Source organism: Manis pentadactyla, chromosome 2, assembly GCF_030020395.1.
Source record: "Manis pentadactyla isolate mManPen7 chromosome 2, mManPen7.hap1, whole genome shotgun sequence".
Taxonomy (NCBI): Eukaryota; Metazoa; Chordata; class Mammalia; order Pholidota; family Manidae; genus Manis; species Manis pentadactyla.
In genome coordinates, this window is record NC_080020.1 from 214,344,531 (window position 1) to 214,363,341 (window position 18,811).

The 18,811-nt window shown below is 39.4% G+C and overlaps 1 protein-coding gene across 6 annotated transcripts in view; it reads left to right on the forward strand.

The window, feature by feature from the left end:
- The window catches only part of RBKS (ribokinase), a 110,081-nt gene that overhangs the window by 29,870 nt on the left and 61,400 nt on the right, over window positions 1-18,811 (forward strand). For 5 of the 6 annotated variants that reach the window (XM_036903571.2, XM_036903568.2, XM_036903572.2 and 2 more), the window contains exons 2-3: window positions 6,113-6,245; window positions 17,892-17,955. In XM_036903571.2, coding sequence (XP_036759466.2) covers window positions 6,113-6,245; window positions 17,892-17,955 — 197 coding nt within the window. Of the gene's footprint in view, window positions 1-5,483; window positions 5,693-6,112; window positions 6,246-17,891; window positions 17,956-18,811 lie in introns of those variants that run through there. The other variant, XM_036903573.2, reaches the window with a different exon arrangement.

Genomic DNA, 18,811 nt, shown 5'->3' on the forward strand with positions numbered 1-18,811 from the left:
TAAAATGTGTGACAATAATAGCACAAAGGTTAGGGAGGTGAAATGGAAGAAAGGTATTGTAAATTACATTTATATACAAAATGGCATCATAATGTTGGAAAATAAACAGATAAGGTAAAAGATGCTTATCATAAACCCAAAATCAATCAATTTTAAAAAATAGAAAAAAGAGGTAGAGTTAATAACACCAGTAGTGAAGAAAAATTGGGATGCAGTTAATCCAAAAGAAGCTATGGAAAGAGGAAAGAACTGAGTATCATAATGTTGGGTAGGGATATTGTTATGAAGAAAATTGTGGAGAAGCAATGCTTCATGAATGTTTTCACATTTCTGCATGATCAGGACTTTCTGAGCAAGATTACTAGCACCTGCATTAAAGAATGTTTGAATGGCAAGAAAACCTTGAAAGTCAGAGACCTCTGGAGAGATTTAGAGACTTCTTACTTGTAGGGGTTTATGTACATCATAAATCTAGAGCCCTGCCCTGATCCCTGAGGGAGGATTTGTATATATTACAAAGCAAAGGTCAGTAAGTCTTGTTCCTTCTCCCTCCCTTATCCCACCCGAGGGAGGAGGAGCAGCAGCCGTGTCAGCTGTCCTACATCAACTCCAAAAACGCACTATTTGGGGGTTTCTCTCATGTCACCCTAAGGGGGACTGAGATGCAATTAGGAATAATTAAAAGACTGTCTCTGCTCCCAAAAACTAGTGTGTCTTACCAGAATGAATGAATAAACAAAAATTAAGTTAGGAAGGGGCTGTCTCCTGTAAAGTGGTCTGGGAAGGCCTCTCTGAGGAGCTAACATTTGAGCAGAGATGTGAATGAAGTAAGCCTTGTAAGACCATAACATACTCATCATTATCAGCTCTCCCAGTACCTAACACATTTTTTTCTCACATAAGCAAAATTTAAATAAATAAGGGTCAAGGATATGATACTTTGGCCAGAGTATTGTTTATTCTGCAAATTAAAGAATAGCTGAATCTTCTAACAAAATTACTTTATAACCACAGACTTACTGGCCAGGAAAAGATAAGGGTTGGAAATCAAAATCAGTTAAGAACTGTTTAAAGCATAATTCATGTTTCATTCCCTTAAATCATATGTATGTCTGCAAATTTAGGGTTAGGAACCACAGAATCAAGTTTCAGTTGGGAGGCTAAGTTCTTTTTAGAGCTAGAAATAGATATCACTAACTTGGTTTGGAAATTACTCTCATCCTTGTAAATGTGACATGCACAAATGCTCAGAGGATGGATTTGGTTGAAGAATACAGGCAGTAGGACTAATAGATGAGCATAATGAATTTTAATTGAATAATAACTAATAGTAAAATGCCCTGTTACAGAGGCACACAGCGAGTCAGAAGTTTGCAGCCAGAAGAAGAAAGGATGGCATGCAAAAACCAAAAAACAATATATTCCTTGACTCTTGGCTAGAGCGTGTATTAGTATGACCTCTTCGTTTGAACGACTTATCCCTGTTTAACCAGATCATTCCATCCTTTGGTATGAATCATCTATGAGAATCTGTAATAAGCACATCATTGTCAAGACGTTAAAAGCAATTGATAAGTTGTTCTGATAACGCCTGTCAGTGAAACAACTCAGAGCACAGAACCCAGGCATTGAAGGAGTTGACAAGTATTATTAAACCTATTTTGCAAGAGAAAAAGCTGGTTCAAGGAGGGAAAAGCTGTCAAGGGTAATATAATCAGTAAGTAGTTCAGGCCTCCTGCCTTGCACAACCAGGCTTTAACCACAACAGGGCTTCATGGCCCTTCATCTGTGAATGTTTTATCAGTGTTTCCTTCTGTCCAGTTTAAAATGTGTGACATTTTTAACACTACAAATTTCTTTTAAATTCAGATAGGTTTCTTGTGATTGGTTTTCTCTGGATTTTCTTCCTCGTTCAGAAATTTACACTATTTTTAATTTTTAAATGGTAGCAAGAGTATTTCTATAAGTACTCCTTCCTCTTTTTTTCTTGCAACACTTTAATTTCTTTGGCACCCTGCTAAACTTCATGTTTGAATTGGGGTGAATCATAGCAATGCTTTCATTGAGGAGATGACGCTCTGTGCAGGTCCTTTCATGAACTCTTGATTTCGTGATTTTAATAAGGAAAAAGATAGGAAAGCCTGATTCAAAGTAAATCAGGATTTTTAATTTGGAAATGCTCCTGCCTGTTTGTAACTAACTTCCTAGTGGATCTCCACTTCTACTTTCTGCTGTCTGATTCATTTACTTTAAAAAAATAAATAAGCAGTAAACTGTCTTTGTCTGGGTTCAAAAAAAAGAGCGTAAGACAAAGACTTCAGTGCACCTCTTCTATGCAAGACTGTAATGCATGGAGTAAGAGCAAGGGTCAGGGAGGAGGCTGAAGCAGGGAGGCAGCAAGAGCCTGTGCAAGAGATACTTGGCATGTTCAGTTGGTTGCTCAATCCTGCAGGACAGCCTGAAGAACCATAACCAAGGAACAGGAACTCAAGTAAGAAGAGCGGCATCGGGCAAGGCTCTGTTAGGTCACACCTTCAAGAAGCCAGCTGAAGCCCAGGAAGAACTAGTGGCTGGAAAAAGATATGAGGGAGGCCAGATGTCTGCAGTTGTAACAAGTGGCTTCCCATAATATATAAATATACTCCTGTTGCCTAGACTTCCATGCATAATTAAATAAAATAAAATGTGAACTTCTACTCCTGCCACCCTTCTCATAGAGACTTGTCATTAATATTTCATTTCCTGTGCATTTACACATCATATAAGGACACATACATATCTTTTTTCCTTTTAAAGAAACATGAATTGGATCATACTAATCTCCTGTTCTACGATGTGTTTTTCACTCATGTATGACTTTCATCAGGGTTAGGTTTTATCACATTGTCACCGAATTGATTTGCCCTGTAGGAAGTACACCGGAAACACTGATTTAATGTTTGTTGAATTAATGCACAAATGAAGGAATGACAGTATGAGTTCTAGTACAGTTCTTGCTTATAGAAGAGGAATGCTGCTCATGTTGGGAATGCGGTGGGCAAGGTCTGGCGAAACATGCCATTGCTATTGCCGGACAAGGGAGCAGTTATCCCTGCCAGTCTCCTCCCCATTCAACACCTCACATCTTCAGTTTAGAAGAATGGATGCTATGGAAGGGAGACACAGAAAAGAGATGTAGGAAACAATGTTTCACTCTACCCTTCTGAGTTCTTGGCTGAGACTTCTGTAATAAAAGACATATTAACAAGAGAAAAACAAACAGAAGCGTATTAACTATATCCCAGAGAAAATGAGTGACCTCCCAAAGTGACTTAGAATTCAGGATTAAATACCATCTGAATAGGGAAAAGGAGGGATAGAGGTCAGCCTCTTTGGGGAGAGTAAATGACTTTTAGGGAAGATGAATGGGTCCTTAGAGTAGATGGGAGGTATATGACATCTTGTGACAAGGTCTGTCTGGATGTGGTGTTGACTTCTAGTCTCTTCCAAGAGTCAAACCTCTCTGGTTGAGGAAACTCCCGGGGGTAGGGGGCTTATGGCACATGAGTTCCTCTTGAAGGATCTGTCTTCAGGCAGAGGAAGGGAGTTCAGAGAAAGCCTCTCCCTGTATCTGCTGTTTTTCAAGTGCCTACAGCTCAAAATAATCAATGTTCCAAAGTGACATATTTTGGAGTGGCATGTCCTAGACCCCTACAGCTCATATTTTGGGGTAGTATATTCTGCAGCCCTTCATAGACAAGGGGAGACTTTTAAAAAGATTCAGTCAGCAAAAATGTTAACCCCATGCTAAGTGCTAGGCACTGTGGATGAAATGGAGAACACCATTTGGTCCCTGTCCTAATACAGGGAAAGTCTACAACTGAGAGAAAAAGGAGGTAAGAATAGGGCAAAGACATAGAAGATAACAAAAAAGAAAGAAAATAGAAGTCCAAAGGAGTGAGGAATTTCAATGATGGCTACTTTAGTACAGTGCTTGTGTTAATACAAGTTGTTGAGAAATGAGTTTAAATCCCATCCATCTGCTGTCACATCAAACACGTACACATGGTAGCCCTGATTTCACTCCTCCCCCACCTACATGTACATCCCAATAGTAATCTGGTAATATATTTTTCATTATTTCCCACCACTGATGGTAAAAAAAATATGCCTAATTCAAACTGATGAACTGTGACCCAGATCTAAGTATAAATATAGTATGTGGGCGTCATAAGTTTCTTTAGTGATAGTCTTACTAATGAAGTTATTCGGCCAGTTTTTAGCCACATTGGATATTTTTTTCTTTTTAGGGTTGTTATGAATATTGTTTGTAGCAGCATCAATAAGCCAAGAATTCACACAGTTACTCAATCACACAGATTACTCATCATTGCCTGTTCATAACAGAATCCTAAAATGTTTAAGATTTCTGATGCAAATCAAAATCTCATCATCACTTGTCATTGCTAAGTTAAATGACAGGATAATAACATTGCATTAAAACCATTTTTCTCTTGATTGAGTACCTTTTTCAGAAGTGAACCTTGTAAATGTATATTTTTTTCATCAGTACTATAAATGCATTTAGAATCTGAGATAAAAATAGAATTGAAAAGGGGAGGAGTGGAATGGGATGTTTTCAGATTAGTGGTGGGTCTCTTGAAGCTCAAATAACCATATTTGAGAGTGAACTGCTAGGGAATAGAGTAGTTGAGCCCGACTTACTGAGACTTTTAGAGGTCTCGGTACATAAAGAAGGTTCACAGGTCAAACTTCGCCTTTACTGACACAATCATGTGTTCTTGGTTATCAGTCATGTCATCCTGTTGCAAACAGACTGTTAATGACCTGTGGGAGCTGGCATTGTTCTGTTACCTTAGTATAGTAAGATAATGGTTTCAGGTAGATCACAGCCTACGTGGGAAAGGAACATAAATTCCTAATCTGCTTAAACAGTAGTTCTCAGTCGACTTTCTATTGAGAACTTCTCCCTTGGCCTTTTTCCTGCCTAAAGCTTCTTATCCTTTTTGGTCATACCTGTCCTCTCTCCAATTGCTCCAGCTGGCCTTTGGCCCATTTCTTTGTGGCCAGTCAGCCGGTCCTTATGCCACTTGAGCCAGTTTCTTCACTTGGCCCTATACCCAGAACTCCTTTTCCATTTGAAAGTCTTCTGTCCTTCAAAGATTTTGTTTCCTCACTTCTTCCACCTTTAATGTTATGAAAATCATACCCTGGAGCAAAGCATTTACTCTTTCTTTTTTGCCTCATTTAATACTATCCTCATTAGGCTGTATGTAGCATGTTGGTTAAAATCCTTAGCTCTTAGAGAAGTCAATGATGGTATAGACTGAAACAAGATTAGCCGAGTTGATAACAGTTGAATCTGAGTGATGGGTGCATGGGAGTAGGGGAAGTCAATATACTAGTTACTCTTATATGTTTCGAATTTTCTATAGTAAAAAATTTAAACTAAACTAAGCTCTTTAGAATCCCTTTTTTTAAAACAGATGCCCTCGTGAGTCCTATAAAATGGGTGGTATACAAGATGAACTAGGGTTAAAACCTGATCCTCCCATCTAAATACCCCACCCCCAAGGAAACAAAGAAGATTCTTTAGTGCCTGGAATTTTAACTTATCTCTTTTTAGGTCCTGAGCATGACTACCAGAACTCTCTATGCTTCCTGCTTCTTGTTAAAGTAACCAGCTAAACTGGTACAGAAACACACATTAATTTGGTCCCATTTATTAAGTCCCACTGTGAATAAAGCTCTATACTGGGCATTGGGAAGGGGGAATATGAAGTTGCTTCCCTCCAAAAAATCTCCTAGATGGAAAACAGGCTCCTGTGAGCACCCCTGATTCAGTACAGACACTAGGCTGTCTTGGGAAGTTGAGCTACAGTAGTGTGGCTGTGGGGCAGTGGGGAGAGAGAGGAATTCTGTCAAGCAGATGCCTTCTCTGTAGAGAGGCAGACTACTGAATGTAATCTTCAAGGTAATCTTCCCTGCTTCTGCTTGTAGTTCTGGTTGCTGAGACTAGAGCTCCATCAGATAAACTTCCCTTTCTCTTTCAAACAACTTGATTGCAGTTACCAATGTGCTTTTTTTCCCTTCTCTTTTTAAATTATGATAGTCTTACTTCTCGTTTGCCAAAAACTGGAGAAACCATCCATGGATATAAGTTTTTTATTGGCTTTGGAGGAAAAGGTGCCAACCAGTGTGTCCAAGCTGCTAGGCTTGGAGCAAAGACATCTATGGTGTGCAAGGTAAGTGTAAAGTACCATAGAGAGGATTCTAGAAGCAAGAATCTAGTTCTAAGACTTGAGTTGTTTTTATTTTTCTCAACAATTTTAAATTGAATAATTCAATGGCTTTGTATATGCACAGTTTTGTAAAACCTCCATTTTTATCTAGTTCCAGAACATTTCCATCATTCCAGAGTAAAACTTCTTACCATTAAGCAGTTCCTCCCCATGTCCCCTCTCCCTGAGCCCCTGGCAACCACCAATCTGTGTTTTCTAGGATTTATCTATTCTGGACATTTCCTATAAATGGAATCATATGGTATGTGACATTTTGTGTCTGGCTTCTTTCGCTTAGCACAGTGTTCTCAAGATTTATCCACCTTATAGCGTATATCAGTATTTGATTCCTTTTGTGGCTGAATAATATTCCATTTTATATACCACAGTTTATCTGTTTATCTGTTGGTGGACACTTGGGCTGTTCCCACCCTTGGGCTTTTGTGAACACTGCTGCTATAAACATGCATGCACATATACTTGTTCCAGGACCTATTATCAATTCTTTTAGAAGTTCATTGTTTTTAAAGATTTAAATAGAAGAGAGTAATCTTCTCTGTCCTTTTATTGGTTTCCACCTCATTGAAGCCTCTGGGAAGTAGCAGTCTTCAAATAACTTACTGCTGCATTCCCTGAATTTAATGAGTTTATAACCAGAGTGTGAGAAATGAGGAACTCAGCTACTCCAGTAGGTTTCTGTAGTCCGGCTTCTAAACAACAGCATGAGTCATCCTGTGTTTAGCAGGTTTCACTGCAGCAACATAGCTTTTGGAAATTTGGTCTAATAACTGGTGATTTATTTACCTCTAAGCTATTTTCTTCTAATGCTATATCGTAGATCAGAAAGGAATCTAAGCCTTAATGAATGACACATAACAGACCTTTAGGCATGGTTCTGTCTTTAGAAATCACATGTAAAATGCAGTAATCCTATCTCTCTCCATCCTACTGAAATTATTTTAAAAGAAATCAAAATTGGCTGCATTGGCTCAATTTTTGCATCTTTAACAAAATTTTAAGGTACTTGCATTACCGGTATAACAGGAAAGATAGTTTAGTTTAGGAAAGCTAGATTGGGTCTGCACAGTAGAGGATAAGAAAAATATGAGGAGTGTACAAGAACGAGCTTTCTCCTGTGAGCTGGGTAGATTTTACCAAAATATCTCTGGAATGTCATTCCCCATTGTGTACAGCACCTTTTTCTCCATGGGAGTCTTTAAATGATATATAAACTATACAATTAGCACTTCATTTGCTAATGAACTGTAACTTTATTTCTAATTTATGATTAACATGATAGAATTCTCATCTGGCTATTTAGTCAAAAACATCACATGAAGCACAGGTTTCAAAGTAAGAAACCCTCATTTGCTAAAGTTGAGCCCTTGATAGATTTTAAATGTCAATCAACTAATCAGCAAGTAATTATTGATTACCTATTATGTACTAGGAATTATGAGGCTGGGAGGAGGAGCTGATTACAAATGTCAGGCCTGACCCATCCTGTGCTGGATCAGGAATGAAAGATTTGGGGCGTAATCAGATGGTGCTAACTTAAGGAGGCATGACAACTGGAAAAAGGGATGATATTTCCTGGCTGGGAAAACCGGGACAGAGAATTGGAGCAAAGTGCCAAAATGGCTGCCTGGGGAAAGGGGAGGTCCCAAGAGCTGGACGTACCCCTCTTACAAGAGAACCCCTCTTGGGAGCTTTATAAAAGCTATTCATGTCGCCATTAAGGTCAAAACTGGATGTACTGTGGGATCTCACCCAACTTGAAGCTTTTGAGATTGGTTTTATTTTAGCTCTGTTGAATTTGAGGCAAAGAGAGAAAGGGCAATAAAAATAAGTCTATTTGAATTGTGGAACCAAACTGGGGGAATGAATCATAAAACCTCAGGAGTGAATGTGAGAGGAATAGAAGGCAGAGGGCTGTACTTAAGGAAATGTTCTGATGAGGAGGTTGACTAAATGAAGGTGCTTCTTGTTTCATTCTGGTCTGGGGATGATGGTTTATGTTAGCGCCTGTACAATTTTGAAAGATCTTTATATCTACTGTGCCCTGGGTTTGGTTGTCTAATGTTAAGCCCCATAGTGGTGTGTAGCCTGAGTATCTGTACAGAGAGGATAAGAAAATATGGCATCTGCTAAAACCTACACAGGGTTACTTTGCCTAGATAAGCAGGGACCTTTAGACATGGATTTATTTAAGTTTAAACAAATTTCACAATATTCTTCAGCTTCTTAAAGAGAAAATATCTTTTATAATAGCAATTGTTATTATCCATTAATCATATTTCTTTCCATTGTGAAGTGTATTTTTATTAGGCAAATTAGCCAAGCTGCTTTATAGCATTTGTAAAAGATTACAAATTTCAAGTACAAACCAGTATCATGAAATTACTGAAGACAAAAATGAACAGATGAAGCAAAAGAAAAACAGGTAGAAATTTTCCTGGTTTTCTTAGCAACATTAACTTACCTTCTACTGCCCTGCAACAAACTCAGATCAAGCTCTGATGAAGTAAGACTGTTTGATGTTAAGTGCAAAACATCTTATATTGAGCTAAAGAGAAGTCTTTGTCAAGGTACTCTGACAAGGACTATTAAGCACGAATCAATCCATATGCATACAGAGAAACATGTATAATGAAACACTTCACGTAGTTAAGAATTGTGTAGTCAGTACTCAAGTGAGTCATGGGCCAGCCAAGGCTACAGTCCAAGGATAATTAGAGATTTATATCTTGTGATTAAAAATCCAAGCAGATATCATAGAAATTAAGTCTTCTTGGCAGGGCAAAGAGCCTATCTGGACACCTTTCATGGGACTTACCCTGATTGTTTAAATATTTCCTCTCCCTCCATTCTATTGAAGCCAAATGTTGGAGATGAGGAAGTTATTTCTAAACACCAAACACTGGCAGCTTGGGAGGACCTGGTAGAATAAAGAGCTCAAGATCCAGTGGCCCCTTATGAGCCCAGAGATCCTGCTTTCTGTGCAGTGGAAGGAAACCAGGAGTGAGCATGAACCCAAGTGACCCCGACTGGGGATCAGGACCTTCAAGAAATTACCTGGTCTTGCTTCCTTCAAATTGAGACTGTATAAATTCTAATATAAGAACCTATCCATTTTCCTTTCAGAATGGTCAGTTACGAAGTTCTGTGACAGAAGCAGTATGTTAAAGCAGTTCTACACTAAGTCTGGTCCTCAGGCCCAGGTTGCAAACTATCACTGGTCTAGACAGTACAGAAACAAGAGTTAGCAGTTAGAAACATTGATAGCAATTTGACAGAGTAATCTTACAGTTGTTGAATGTAATAGTAATAATAAACTATGCCTTGACCCCTCAAAAAGCTAAAAATAGAAATACCATACAACCCAGTAATTCTACTTTTGGGTATTTACCTGAAGAAAACAAAAGCACTAACTTGAAAAAACATATGCACCCCTATGTTTACTGCAATATTATTTACAGTAGTCAAGATAAAGAAGAAACCAAAGGGTCCATCAATAGATGAATGAATAAAGAAGATAGACACAATGGAATATGTGGTACATAGACACAATGGAATATTACTCAGCCATAAAAAAGAATGAAATCTTGCCATTTGTGACAACACAGATGGACATAGAGAGTATTATGCTAAGTGAAATGAATCAGAAAGACAAATACCATATGATTTCACTTACATGCAAAATCTAAAAAAAAATGAACCAACTAGAAATATACCCATAATTACAGAGAGCTGATGGTTGCCATAGGGTAGGCTAGAGGACGGGCAAAATATGTGAAGGGGATAGAGTACAAACTTCCAATTATAAAATAAGTAATGGGGATGAAAAGTATCCCACAGGGAATATAATCAGTAATACTGTAATAACTTTGTATGGTGACAGATGGTAACTACACTCCAATTGTGGTAAGCATTTCATATAATTGTCAAATCACTGTTTTGTACACCTGGAGCTAATATAATACTGTATGCTAACTATACTTCAGTAAGAGAATCTGAAAATCTAAAATAAAACATTTTGAAAAGTAAAAATAAAGTAGTCATAAATTAGGCCTTGTATTTTGTATGACTCTTTTGCTTTTATTTCATTGTTATTATATTTCACAAAATTATTAGTCCACGATGGATTGGAAATGAAAACAGGGAAAATACACAGCCTTCACCATAGAAAGCTTGAAAAGCAGTGTATTAGAGTACCCGTCATCTTAACCAAAAAGGTACCTTCTATGTTAGATTACTGTAGGACAATTAACTGATTCTACATTAAGATTTAATTTTCAAAGATTGAAAATTAGTCACCAGGCCTTTCCAGATAATATATAATGAAGTGAAATCTGTCCTTTCCTGACCTCTGTCGAAAGATGACTGGCTAAACCTAGTTGGCTATTTTAACCGGAATGCCTGGCCACATGTCCAAACACAGGGTATCTTGTGATTCTAACCAAATAAATAATATATGCCTAATATAGGAAGAATGGAAGAAATAACTGGATTACCATAAACCCACCACCACTCTCAGATAAGCAGACCTGATAATGGTGATTGTAACATTAACTTTGTATATTAAAGGCCATTATCAAGGTAAGCGCCCATTTCTCTAGCATTTAAACAACCAACCAGCTTGTACAACTGGAATTTTATGTGTTTGTCTTTCATTTTTTATGATAAAGCCAGAAATGACAAGTTAAAAATTAATGTGAGGTATTTATCCAAAAAAGCAACTGCTGGGTTTTATCATATAACACCAAATGCAGTTTAGTCTCCTAAGTCTGCTGTTCATGACCCTCAGGCACTGAGAAGTCACAAAATGTCCTGAATCACAAAGATTAAATTACATTCAGCTTGGTTTAAGTGTTAATTATATTTTCATGTATTTTAACTTTGAAAATTGGTAACCTATTTTAATATGTGATAACTTTTTTAACAGAATCTTCTATTTCACATGACCTTGGGTAAGCTATCTGGACCCTCTGTTTTATTTACATCAAATATATGTTGATGGGTAAACTTACTAGATGTTTTCTGCCATTTAAGGATTCCAAGCAGCTCATCACTCAACCATTCTGAAATATAGAAGTTTAGTATATAATAGCACTAACTGATGTCACCTCCTCAGCAGTAGGTCTTGTGTGGAAGCCACTGACTGGCTCAGTGCAGAGAACCTTCCCAGTGGTAAGAGTGAAGGAGGTACCTCAGTCCCTGCAGCTGGAGGAAATGCTCTTGCTCCTGATAAGCCCATCCCCGATGTTTTCCATGATCCTAATTCACATTTCTCTGCAGTTGCATTATCCAATATAGTAGCCACTAGCCACCTGTGACTACTTAGATATAAATGTAATGTAAACTGAGTTCTTCAATCACAATAGCTGCATTTCAAGTGTCTGGGCAGCACAGATACAAAGCATTTTATCACTCCCAAAAGTTCTACTCAGTATACTGCTGCTCTACAGTATATAGGGTAGAGCTGAGCCCAGGATTTCCCGAAGAGCAACTGGACTTCTGTGAGCTGCCTTAGCTTAAGTGTGAGTGGTTGACCAGGATTGCTGATGACCTGGCCTCGTTCACCTGGAAAAGGCTCGTGCAGGCTAGCTCAGATGATACGGTTTTCCCAGAATCTTCCTGCCCAAAAGTATTTCCCTGCCACAATCAGAAGAGTCTAAGAGTGCCTTCAAGAGGACTATTAGAAGCAAAAACTTGTACAGAACCTTTCTGCAGCCGTAACTAGAATAGTCCCCATGCCTGTAGTTGTGTCGCTTTAAGAATAAGCTAGGCCCAAGGAAAATGGGCAGGCAACTAAGAAGATCAGTTACTTACATTACACTTCTAATGTGCAGGGCTTGGGAAGAGAGAAATATATGCTAAGCTAGAGTCTCCAGTGAGCTTTTCAGAAGATTGTTTAGGCAAACAACATAAGAGAGTATTCAGTTAAATGTTACTACCTGGTATCTATTAGAAATGCCACAGAAATTCTGGAAACGAGAGGAATAACAAGGGTTAGAAAGGGGAGATAGACCTTAAGTTGACGCTTGGAAAGCAGGTGAGGTGCTTAGGTGGAGAAAGGAAAGGACTTCTAAGTTCTCACAAGTAAAGGCAAGGAAATAGACATGAATATGTTGTACTCATATTGTCTTTTAACACTGTCAAATGATAATATGAACTTAGTAATACTTTTCTACAAACCATTCTGTAAAACAGAGAAATCCAACTCTTTTTGCCAAATAGGAGTTTTAGAAAGAAGGGGAAGCAAGCCTGGGATACATCAAAATGAGACTAGAGTCAGCAAACACAAAGCCAAGGAAATCTTTCTAGCTTTACAGTATCTTGATCCCTGTATAATGGGTTCCTTGTCCCCAGCAGATTCAACAGGTCATGCTTCGCAGTCCCTTGTAGCTGACTTACCAACATAGTACCAGCAGGACTGTGCTCTACCTCTTCACTTCTACCCAGGCAGCTTTACTCTCCCAGCTTCAATCCTGAAATCCATTGGTCCTCCACTGGAGGCCATACATTGTAAACACGTGGGGAACTTCCAGTCTCACCTGCAGAGGGTCTGACTTAATTGGTCCGGGGTGTAACCTGGCATCAGGATGTTTATAAGCTCCTCAGGAAATACTAATGTGCAGCCAAGGTTGAGAGCTATTGGTTTTCTAACCTGCCAGAGACAACACACCAGTCGCACCCTACAGCCTGGCTCAGATGAAACAATCTGCAGCCAAATATAAAAAATTTTAGTTAGTTTGTGTCTTGCCAATGGGTTTCAGCCCCGGGCAAGTTCGCTATGGATTCAGTGTGACCAAAGAAATTGACAGCAAAACATTCTTGGGGTGAAGGGGTTATACCCAGGGTTATTTCCAGGTGTCAGGTCAGTCACTAGAATCCCATTCACTCAGAGCGAGTCTGCAGGCAGCAAGCCAGTCTCTGCCTCTAGGGCCCCTCTGTCTGCACAGCCATCCTCTGGGCCTCCGTCCTCGGTGCCGCCACCACTCCAGCCTCTGCTCTGCTCTCCTGCAGCCTTGCAGCCCTGCCACTGTGTTGTGCCCAGAGCACTGGGCGGAGCTCCTTTTATAGAGTCAAATTGCCCACAGATGTGCAGTGGGCTAGTCAACCAGGGCCAGGTGAGAATCCTGGCCACAGGAACTCTCATTTTATCCACAGTTTGATAATGGCAGAACTGAAAATTCAGTTCCAAGTTTCCTGACTCCTGTATGTACCATTCTGCCTCATGGCCAAGATACTTACAGTTCTCTTATCAGTTTGATAGGCAAAAGTGTGCCAGGAAAAGAGGGAAGCCTCCAAAGGTACTATGAAGGTCCTTTATAATAGTATTTCAAGGAGCTCCTATTTGTACTGTTCACTGTGATTTTCACTCAGCTCAGTAGCAGGCAAGGGATGATATCCTTGCTTGGGTTCTACTCCTCTGACTTCTGGTCATCAATTCCCAAGTACTGGAGAAGAGGCTTACGGCTGAGGCAGAAGTAAACATGGGACTGGAAGGCAGTCACTTCTCAGCCTTTCTTAAAGTAAGTCCAGAAGAATAAATGAATGTGTAAGAGATATGAAAGGGGAAACAGACAAAATGGCATTCTTTAAGTATAGCATTGCACAAGTCATCTGTGCAAATCTGTAAAGCAGAAAGAAGAGGAGGACCATTTTACATAGGATTCACATCTCCTTTGCTTTTGTCCACATTTTTATATAAATTTGTATGCACAAGGCATAGATATGCTCCCAGTTGGCTATCTTAATCTCATGAAAGTAACAGGATGTGTGGTTACATTCAATAGCACTAGCTACAGCAAACCATTAATGGAGATGTTATGTTTTTATTAGAATAATAATAGTAATATAATCTCATTTTTAAAATTCACTGCACCCACATGCTTCCATGATCAAGGGCTCTTCTGTTTGATGATAGGGAGTAAGAGGAATAGGAAGCATCAAGGAGAACCAAGGAGAACCAGCCGGACAGGAAAGCGGTTTATGAGATTGAATCCAGGCAGCAGTAGCCCCACCCCTTCCCCCCAAAGAAGCAGCCATAGTAGCAGCATTACAGGGGTGATGGGTAATGATGGTGATGGCACCAAACTGTTGCTTGATCCTTTACAGTGTTTAATGTGCTGTCATGCATATGATTTTATTTTATCCTTGAAGCAAACCTATGACTTTACAGATAAGGAAACTGAGGCCCAGAAACAGTTAAAGGAGCTTGTCCAAAAATCACACAGGTGGAACAAAGAGGCTTCCAACTTCTGTAACACAAATTAACATGCTGTCTTCCTTCTCTTAGACATCTTACCACTTTTCCTACTTTGTAATGTTTCATATGACCTAGTGCAAAGTTAATGGAGCTACTTCTCTTAATCCTCACCAGTGTTGTCCCCTTTCATTATTTTTAGTTACCAAATTTTTATTTTTGACAAGAGACTATCAAAGAAGGCAAGAGCAGAGTATTTTGTTACACCTCTCACACAGTTCAGAAAGCCAGCCAACAGATTTGCCCGGAAATCACTATTAGAAGAAATCTAGAACCATAGCCATCACTAAGAGATGTAGCGAATCAGGTAATTCTCTGAGCAGGAAGGAGATGGGCAGCTACTGCAGCCTGTCAAGCACAACTGCAGCAAGCCTGCAAAATGCAGTTACCCTGAGCTCAGAGTTCCCTCTTCATTATGCCTCTGACACGCATCATATTCCACCTGCTGTTGGAGTTGCCTCTCTGTCTTACTTTCCCTCTGATGTTAACCATTTCCTGAGAGCAAAGCTGCATGTTTTTTTGGTGTCCTTCTTCCCCTCCAACAAGTCTTCCTAATCCCCGCATTTCCTAATGTTTGTATATCACCATCATTTATCAAGCCTGCCCTTGATACTCACCTGAAACACATTTCACCTATTTAAAACTGACAGAAAAGGGGAAGAAGGTTCTTTGCTCTAATTGTATCAGACCCCACAGGCCTATGGATGGCCTTAATCCCTACAACATTCTTACAATGATACTTTCCCAATTATATGACACCTTGATTGTCCATGGGAGAGAGTTAAATGATGTTTTTTTAAAAAAATGAGAAAGCATTGTTTTGGTGTGAACCTTTGACCTAAGAAATAGGATACTTTAGCACTCCTACCTGGTAGGTGAAGGGCAAGCCTCCCAGAAGGAAACCTTTGATAGATAACTTTCCACAGGGGAGCCCTCCCACAGCAACATTTCCTAGTGGATGCTCTTCACTATAGACATAGAAATTCTGCTAATGAGAAATGATTATACATTGTTTGAGGTATTGGCTAATCAGCAGTTCCACCAGAAATGGAGCACAAGGAAAAGTGTTTGTCTTGCCAGTGGGTTTCAGCCCCAGACAAGTTCAATATGGATTCAATGAGACCAGAAAATGACAGTGGAACGTTCTTGGGGTGAAAGGGTTTATACCCAACTTTATTCCCACAGTGGCAGGTCAGTCACTAGAAACCCGTCCACTCAGAGCAAGTCTGCATGCAGCAAGCCGGTCTCTGTCTCTGGGCCTCTCTGCCCCTGCAGCCGTCTCAGTCTCTGTCCTCAGCACTGCCACCACTCCAGTCTCATCTCTGCTCTCCTGCAGCCTTGCAGCTGTGCAGCAGTATTGCGGCCAGGCCACCGTGTTGCTGAGAGCACTGGGTGGAGCTCTTTATTTATATAGCATCAATAGCAACCTATTACCCACACATATGTAGTGAGCTAGCCAACCAGGGCCAGGTGAGAATCCTGGCCGTAGGAACCTTCACTTTATCCACAGCGTTCCTTGAGAAAGAAGGTATCAGAGGTGGCATTGAAATCAGGGATGGCAAACTTCAGCCCATTAGGCAAATCTTGCCTACCATGAAGTTTTGTAAATACAGTGTTATTGGAACACAGCCGCATTCATTTACAGGTTCTCTCTTGACTGTTTTCACACTACAACAGCATAGCTGGATAGTGGTAAAAGGGACCATTTGTTTGGCATTGTCTAAAATATGACCTATCTGGCCCTTAACAGGAAAAAAAAACTTTCCTACTCTTGATCTAAACAATCCAAAATCTTACCAGGAAATTTTATTTTCTCTCATTGAGGGATCCTGCTCCAAATAAACTTCAAAGTTTCTTTCTGTTGATATCCAGAGAGGAACAATTTTCTGTGGAGGAGCAGAGCACTCCAGAAGTGGCTGAGACCTGGACAAACTCATTATCCATTGACGCAGTGCTCCCCGGCAGGACAGAAAAGTGGAAGGATAGCTCAGGAGGGGCGAGCCTAAAAGCCTCCAGGGGCCAAGCAAGTAGCATCAATTGCAATAGGTCAGGTGGGGGCTGTGGTGAACTAGACAGCACATGCTCACCTTTGGGACAGTTCCAGTTCTTGCAGGAATGGGGGGCCCAGTATGCCCAGAACCTCTGCATTTTCCAGACCTCCTGGAAGTTTGTTTTCATAAACTCTCCCAATATTTAAGTGGTGACAGCTAATTAAAAATAGAAATAGGAGGGTATCCACACAAAAACCTGCACATGGATGTTTATAGCAGCTTAATTAATTAATTACCAAAACTTGGAAGCAGCCAAGAGTCCTTCAGTGGGTGACTGGATAAATAAACTACAGTACACCCATACCATGGAACATTTTTCAGCACTAAAATGAAATGGGTGATCAAGCCACAAAAAGACAGGAAGGAACCTAAGATGCACCTTACTAAGTGAAAGAAGCCAATCTGAAAAGGCTACACGGTGTATCATTCCAACTATATGACATTCTGAAGAAGATAAAACATGGCAACAGTAAAAAGATCAGTAGTTGCCAGGGGCCAGGGGGAGGGAGGGATGAACAGAGCACAGAAGATTTTTAGGCCAGTGGAGTTAATTCTGTATGATACTCTAATGGTGGATCTATGTCTGTACGTTTGTCAAAACCCATAGAATGTACACCACCAGAGTGAACCTTAATGTAAACTATGGAATTTGGGTGATAATGATGTGTCAGTATAAGTTCACTGATTGTAACAAATCTGCCACCCTAATCTTGTTGTTTATGAATGGGAGAGGAGTGGATGTCCAAAGGGAAAACTATAAAGTATCGTTACCAGAATGGATGCAAGGATGCAAAACCAAGAGAATTCCACTATAACCTGTTACCCAGGTTAGCTAGGGCTTTTTAAATTCTCTCCTCTTTGACCCTCATGTCAGGGTCAGGGGAAAAGGTGAGATTCTAAAACACCAGGCAAGTCTTTACAAAGATACCCTCATTTATAGTGAAGTACAAACAACTGAAATTCTTCATAAATATTGAGGATTGTTGATGGTGGACTTCTCCATTTCAATGGGAGTTTCCATATGAACAGATCAAAATGAGAGTGAAGCTGTAGAACTTGTGTCATTCAGTGCTTCACATTTTAGGTAGGATGTTAAGTGGAACATTAATACATAACAACTCCTTGGGCTGAATCAAGTCTAGCATCTTACATTAAGAAGATTAATTAGTTAATGTTTATAAAGTACTGTGCAGATATGCCCTTTTAAAATGCTATGTATTCTAAAAACTACATTGTAGCATTTTACTAAATTTAAACAATCTAACATTCATCTTTTCTTTGGTACAGGTTGGCAAAGATTCTTTTGGCAATGATTATATAGAAAACTTAAAACAGAATGATATTTCTACAGGTAAAATTTCATCTTTTTTATAGTTTTTATAACTTTTTCTGGAATCTCATTATTACAAGAAAAACTGAGTATAGAATAGAATTATTAGATCCTCCCCTAGTGGACAGAGAATTTTTATGCATAGCTTTGTCTAGTCTTTCTTAAATGTTGTTTGACTAATTCTTTCATGTACATTCCTCCAGATGGGAAATAAAATGGCAGGAAGTTACAGACCTTCATCTCATAAAAGTATTTCAAAAGCAGGTGATAAGATAAAACAGGTGCCACATTCACAAAAGATAGTTTAAGAAAAATCACTGAATGTCATAGCTGGCAATGATTTTTAAACCATTGAGGCTGATACCACCATTTTGAAGGCCAGATTGGTTCTGAATTTGTCCAAGAGCACACAGCTAGTTGGAGCTAGAGCCAGGACAAGAATGAAGATCTCTGGCTGCAGTTCAAGGCTCTTTGCTGCTCCCAAAGGCCGCCTGATCAGCATTTCCATTTACACACCAGACCCTAATTCTTGATGAGATGCAAAGCTTATGAGAGAGAAGAAATGCAAACAAGTTCATTTTAGAGGGTTAACCTTTAATCTTTCATCTCAAGTCTGTCTTTTCTTCCAGTGAAGGAAAGAAATATGGTGGTCTAGAAGAATACATATGTATGCAACTATGAATAATTTGAGGGAACTGGCAGTGGGGGTGGTTTGCTGGGTTGTTACTGATATAGGGAAAAGGTGCAACTAAGTGTAAAGACTTCTATTTTCCTCATTTTATAGGTGATGGGTATAAATTAGCACTGATTACTTATTTCTTTTTTATCATTCCAGATGGCTAAAGGTTAAAAAGAGTTTCCAAGGATTAGTGGCGCA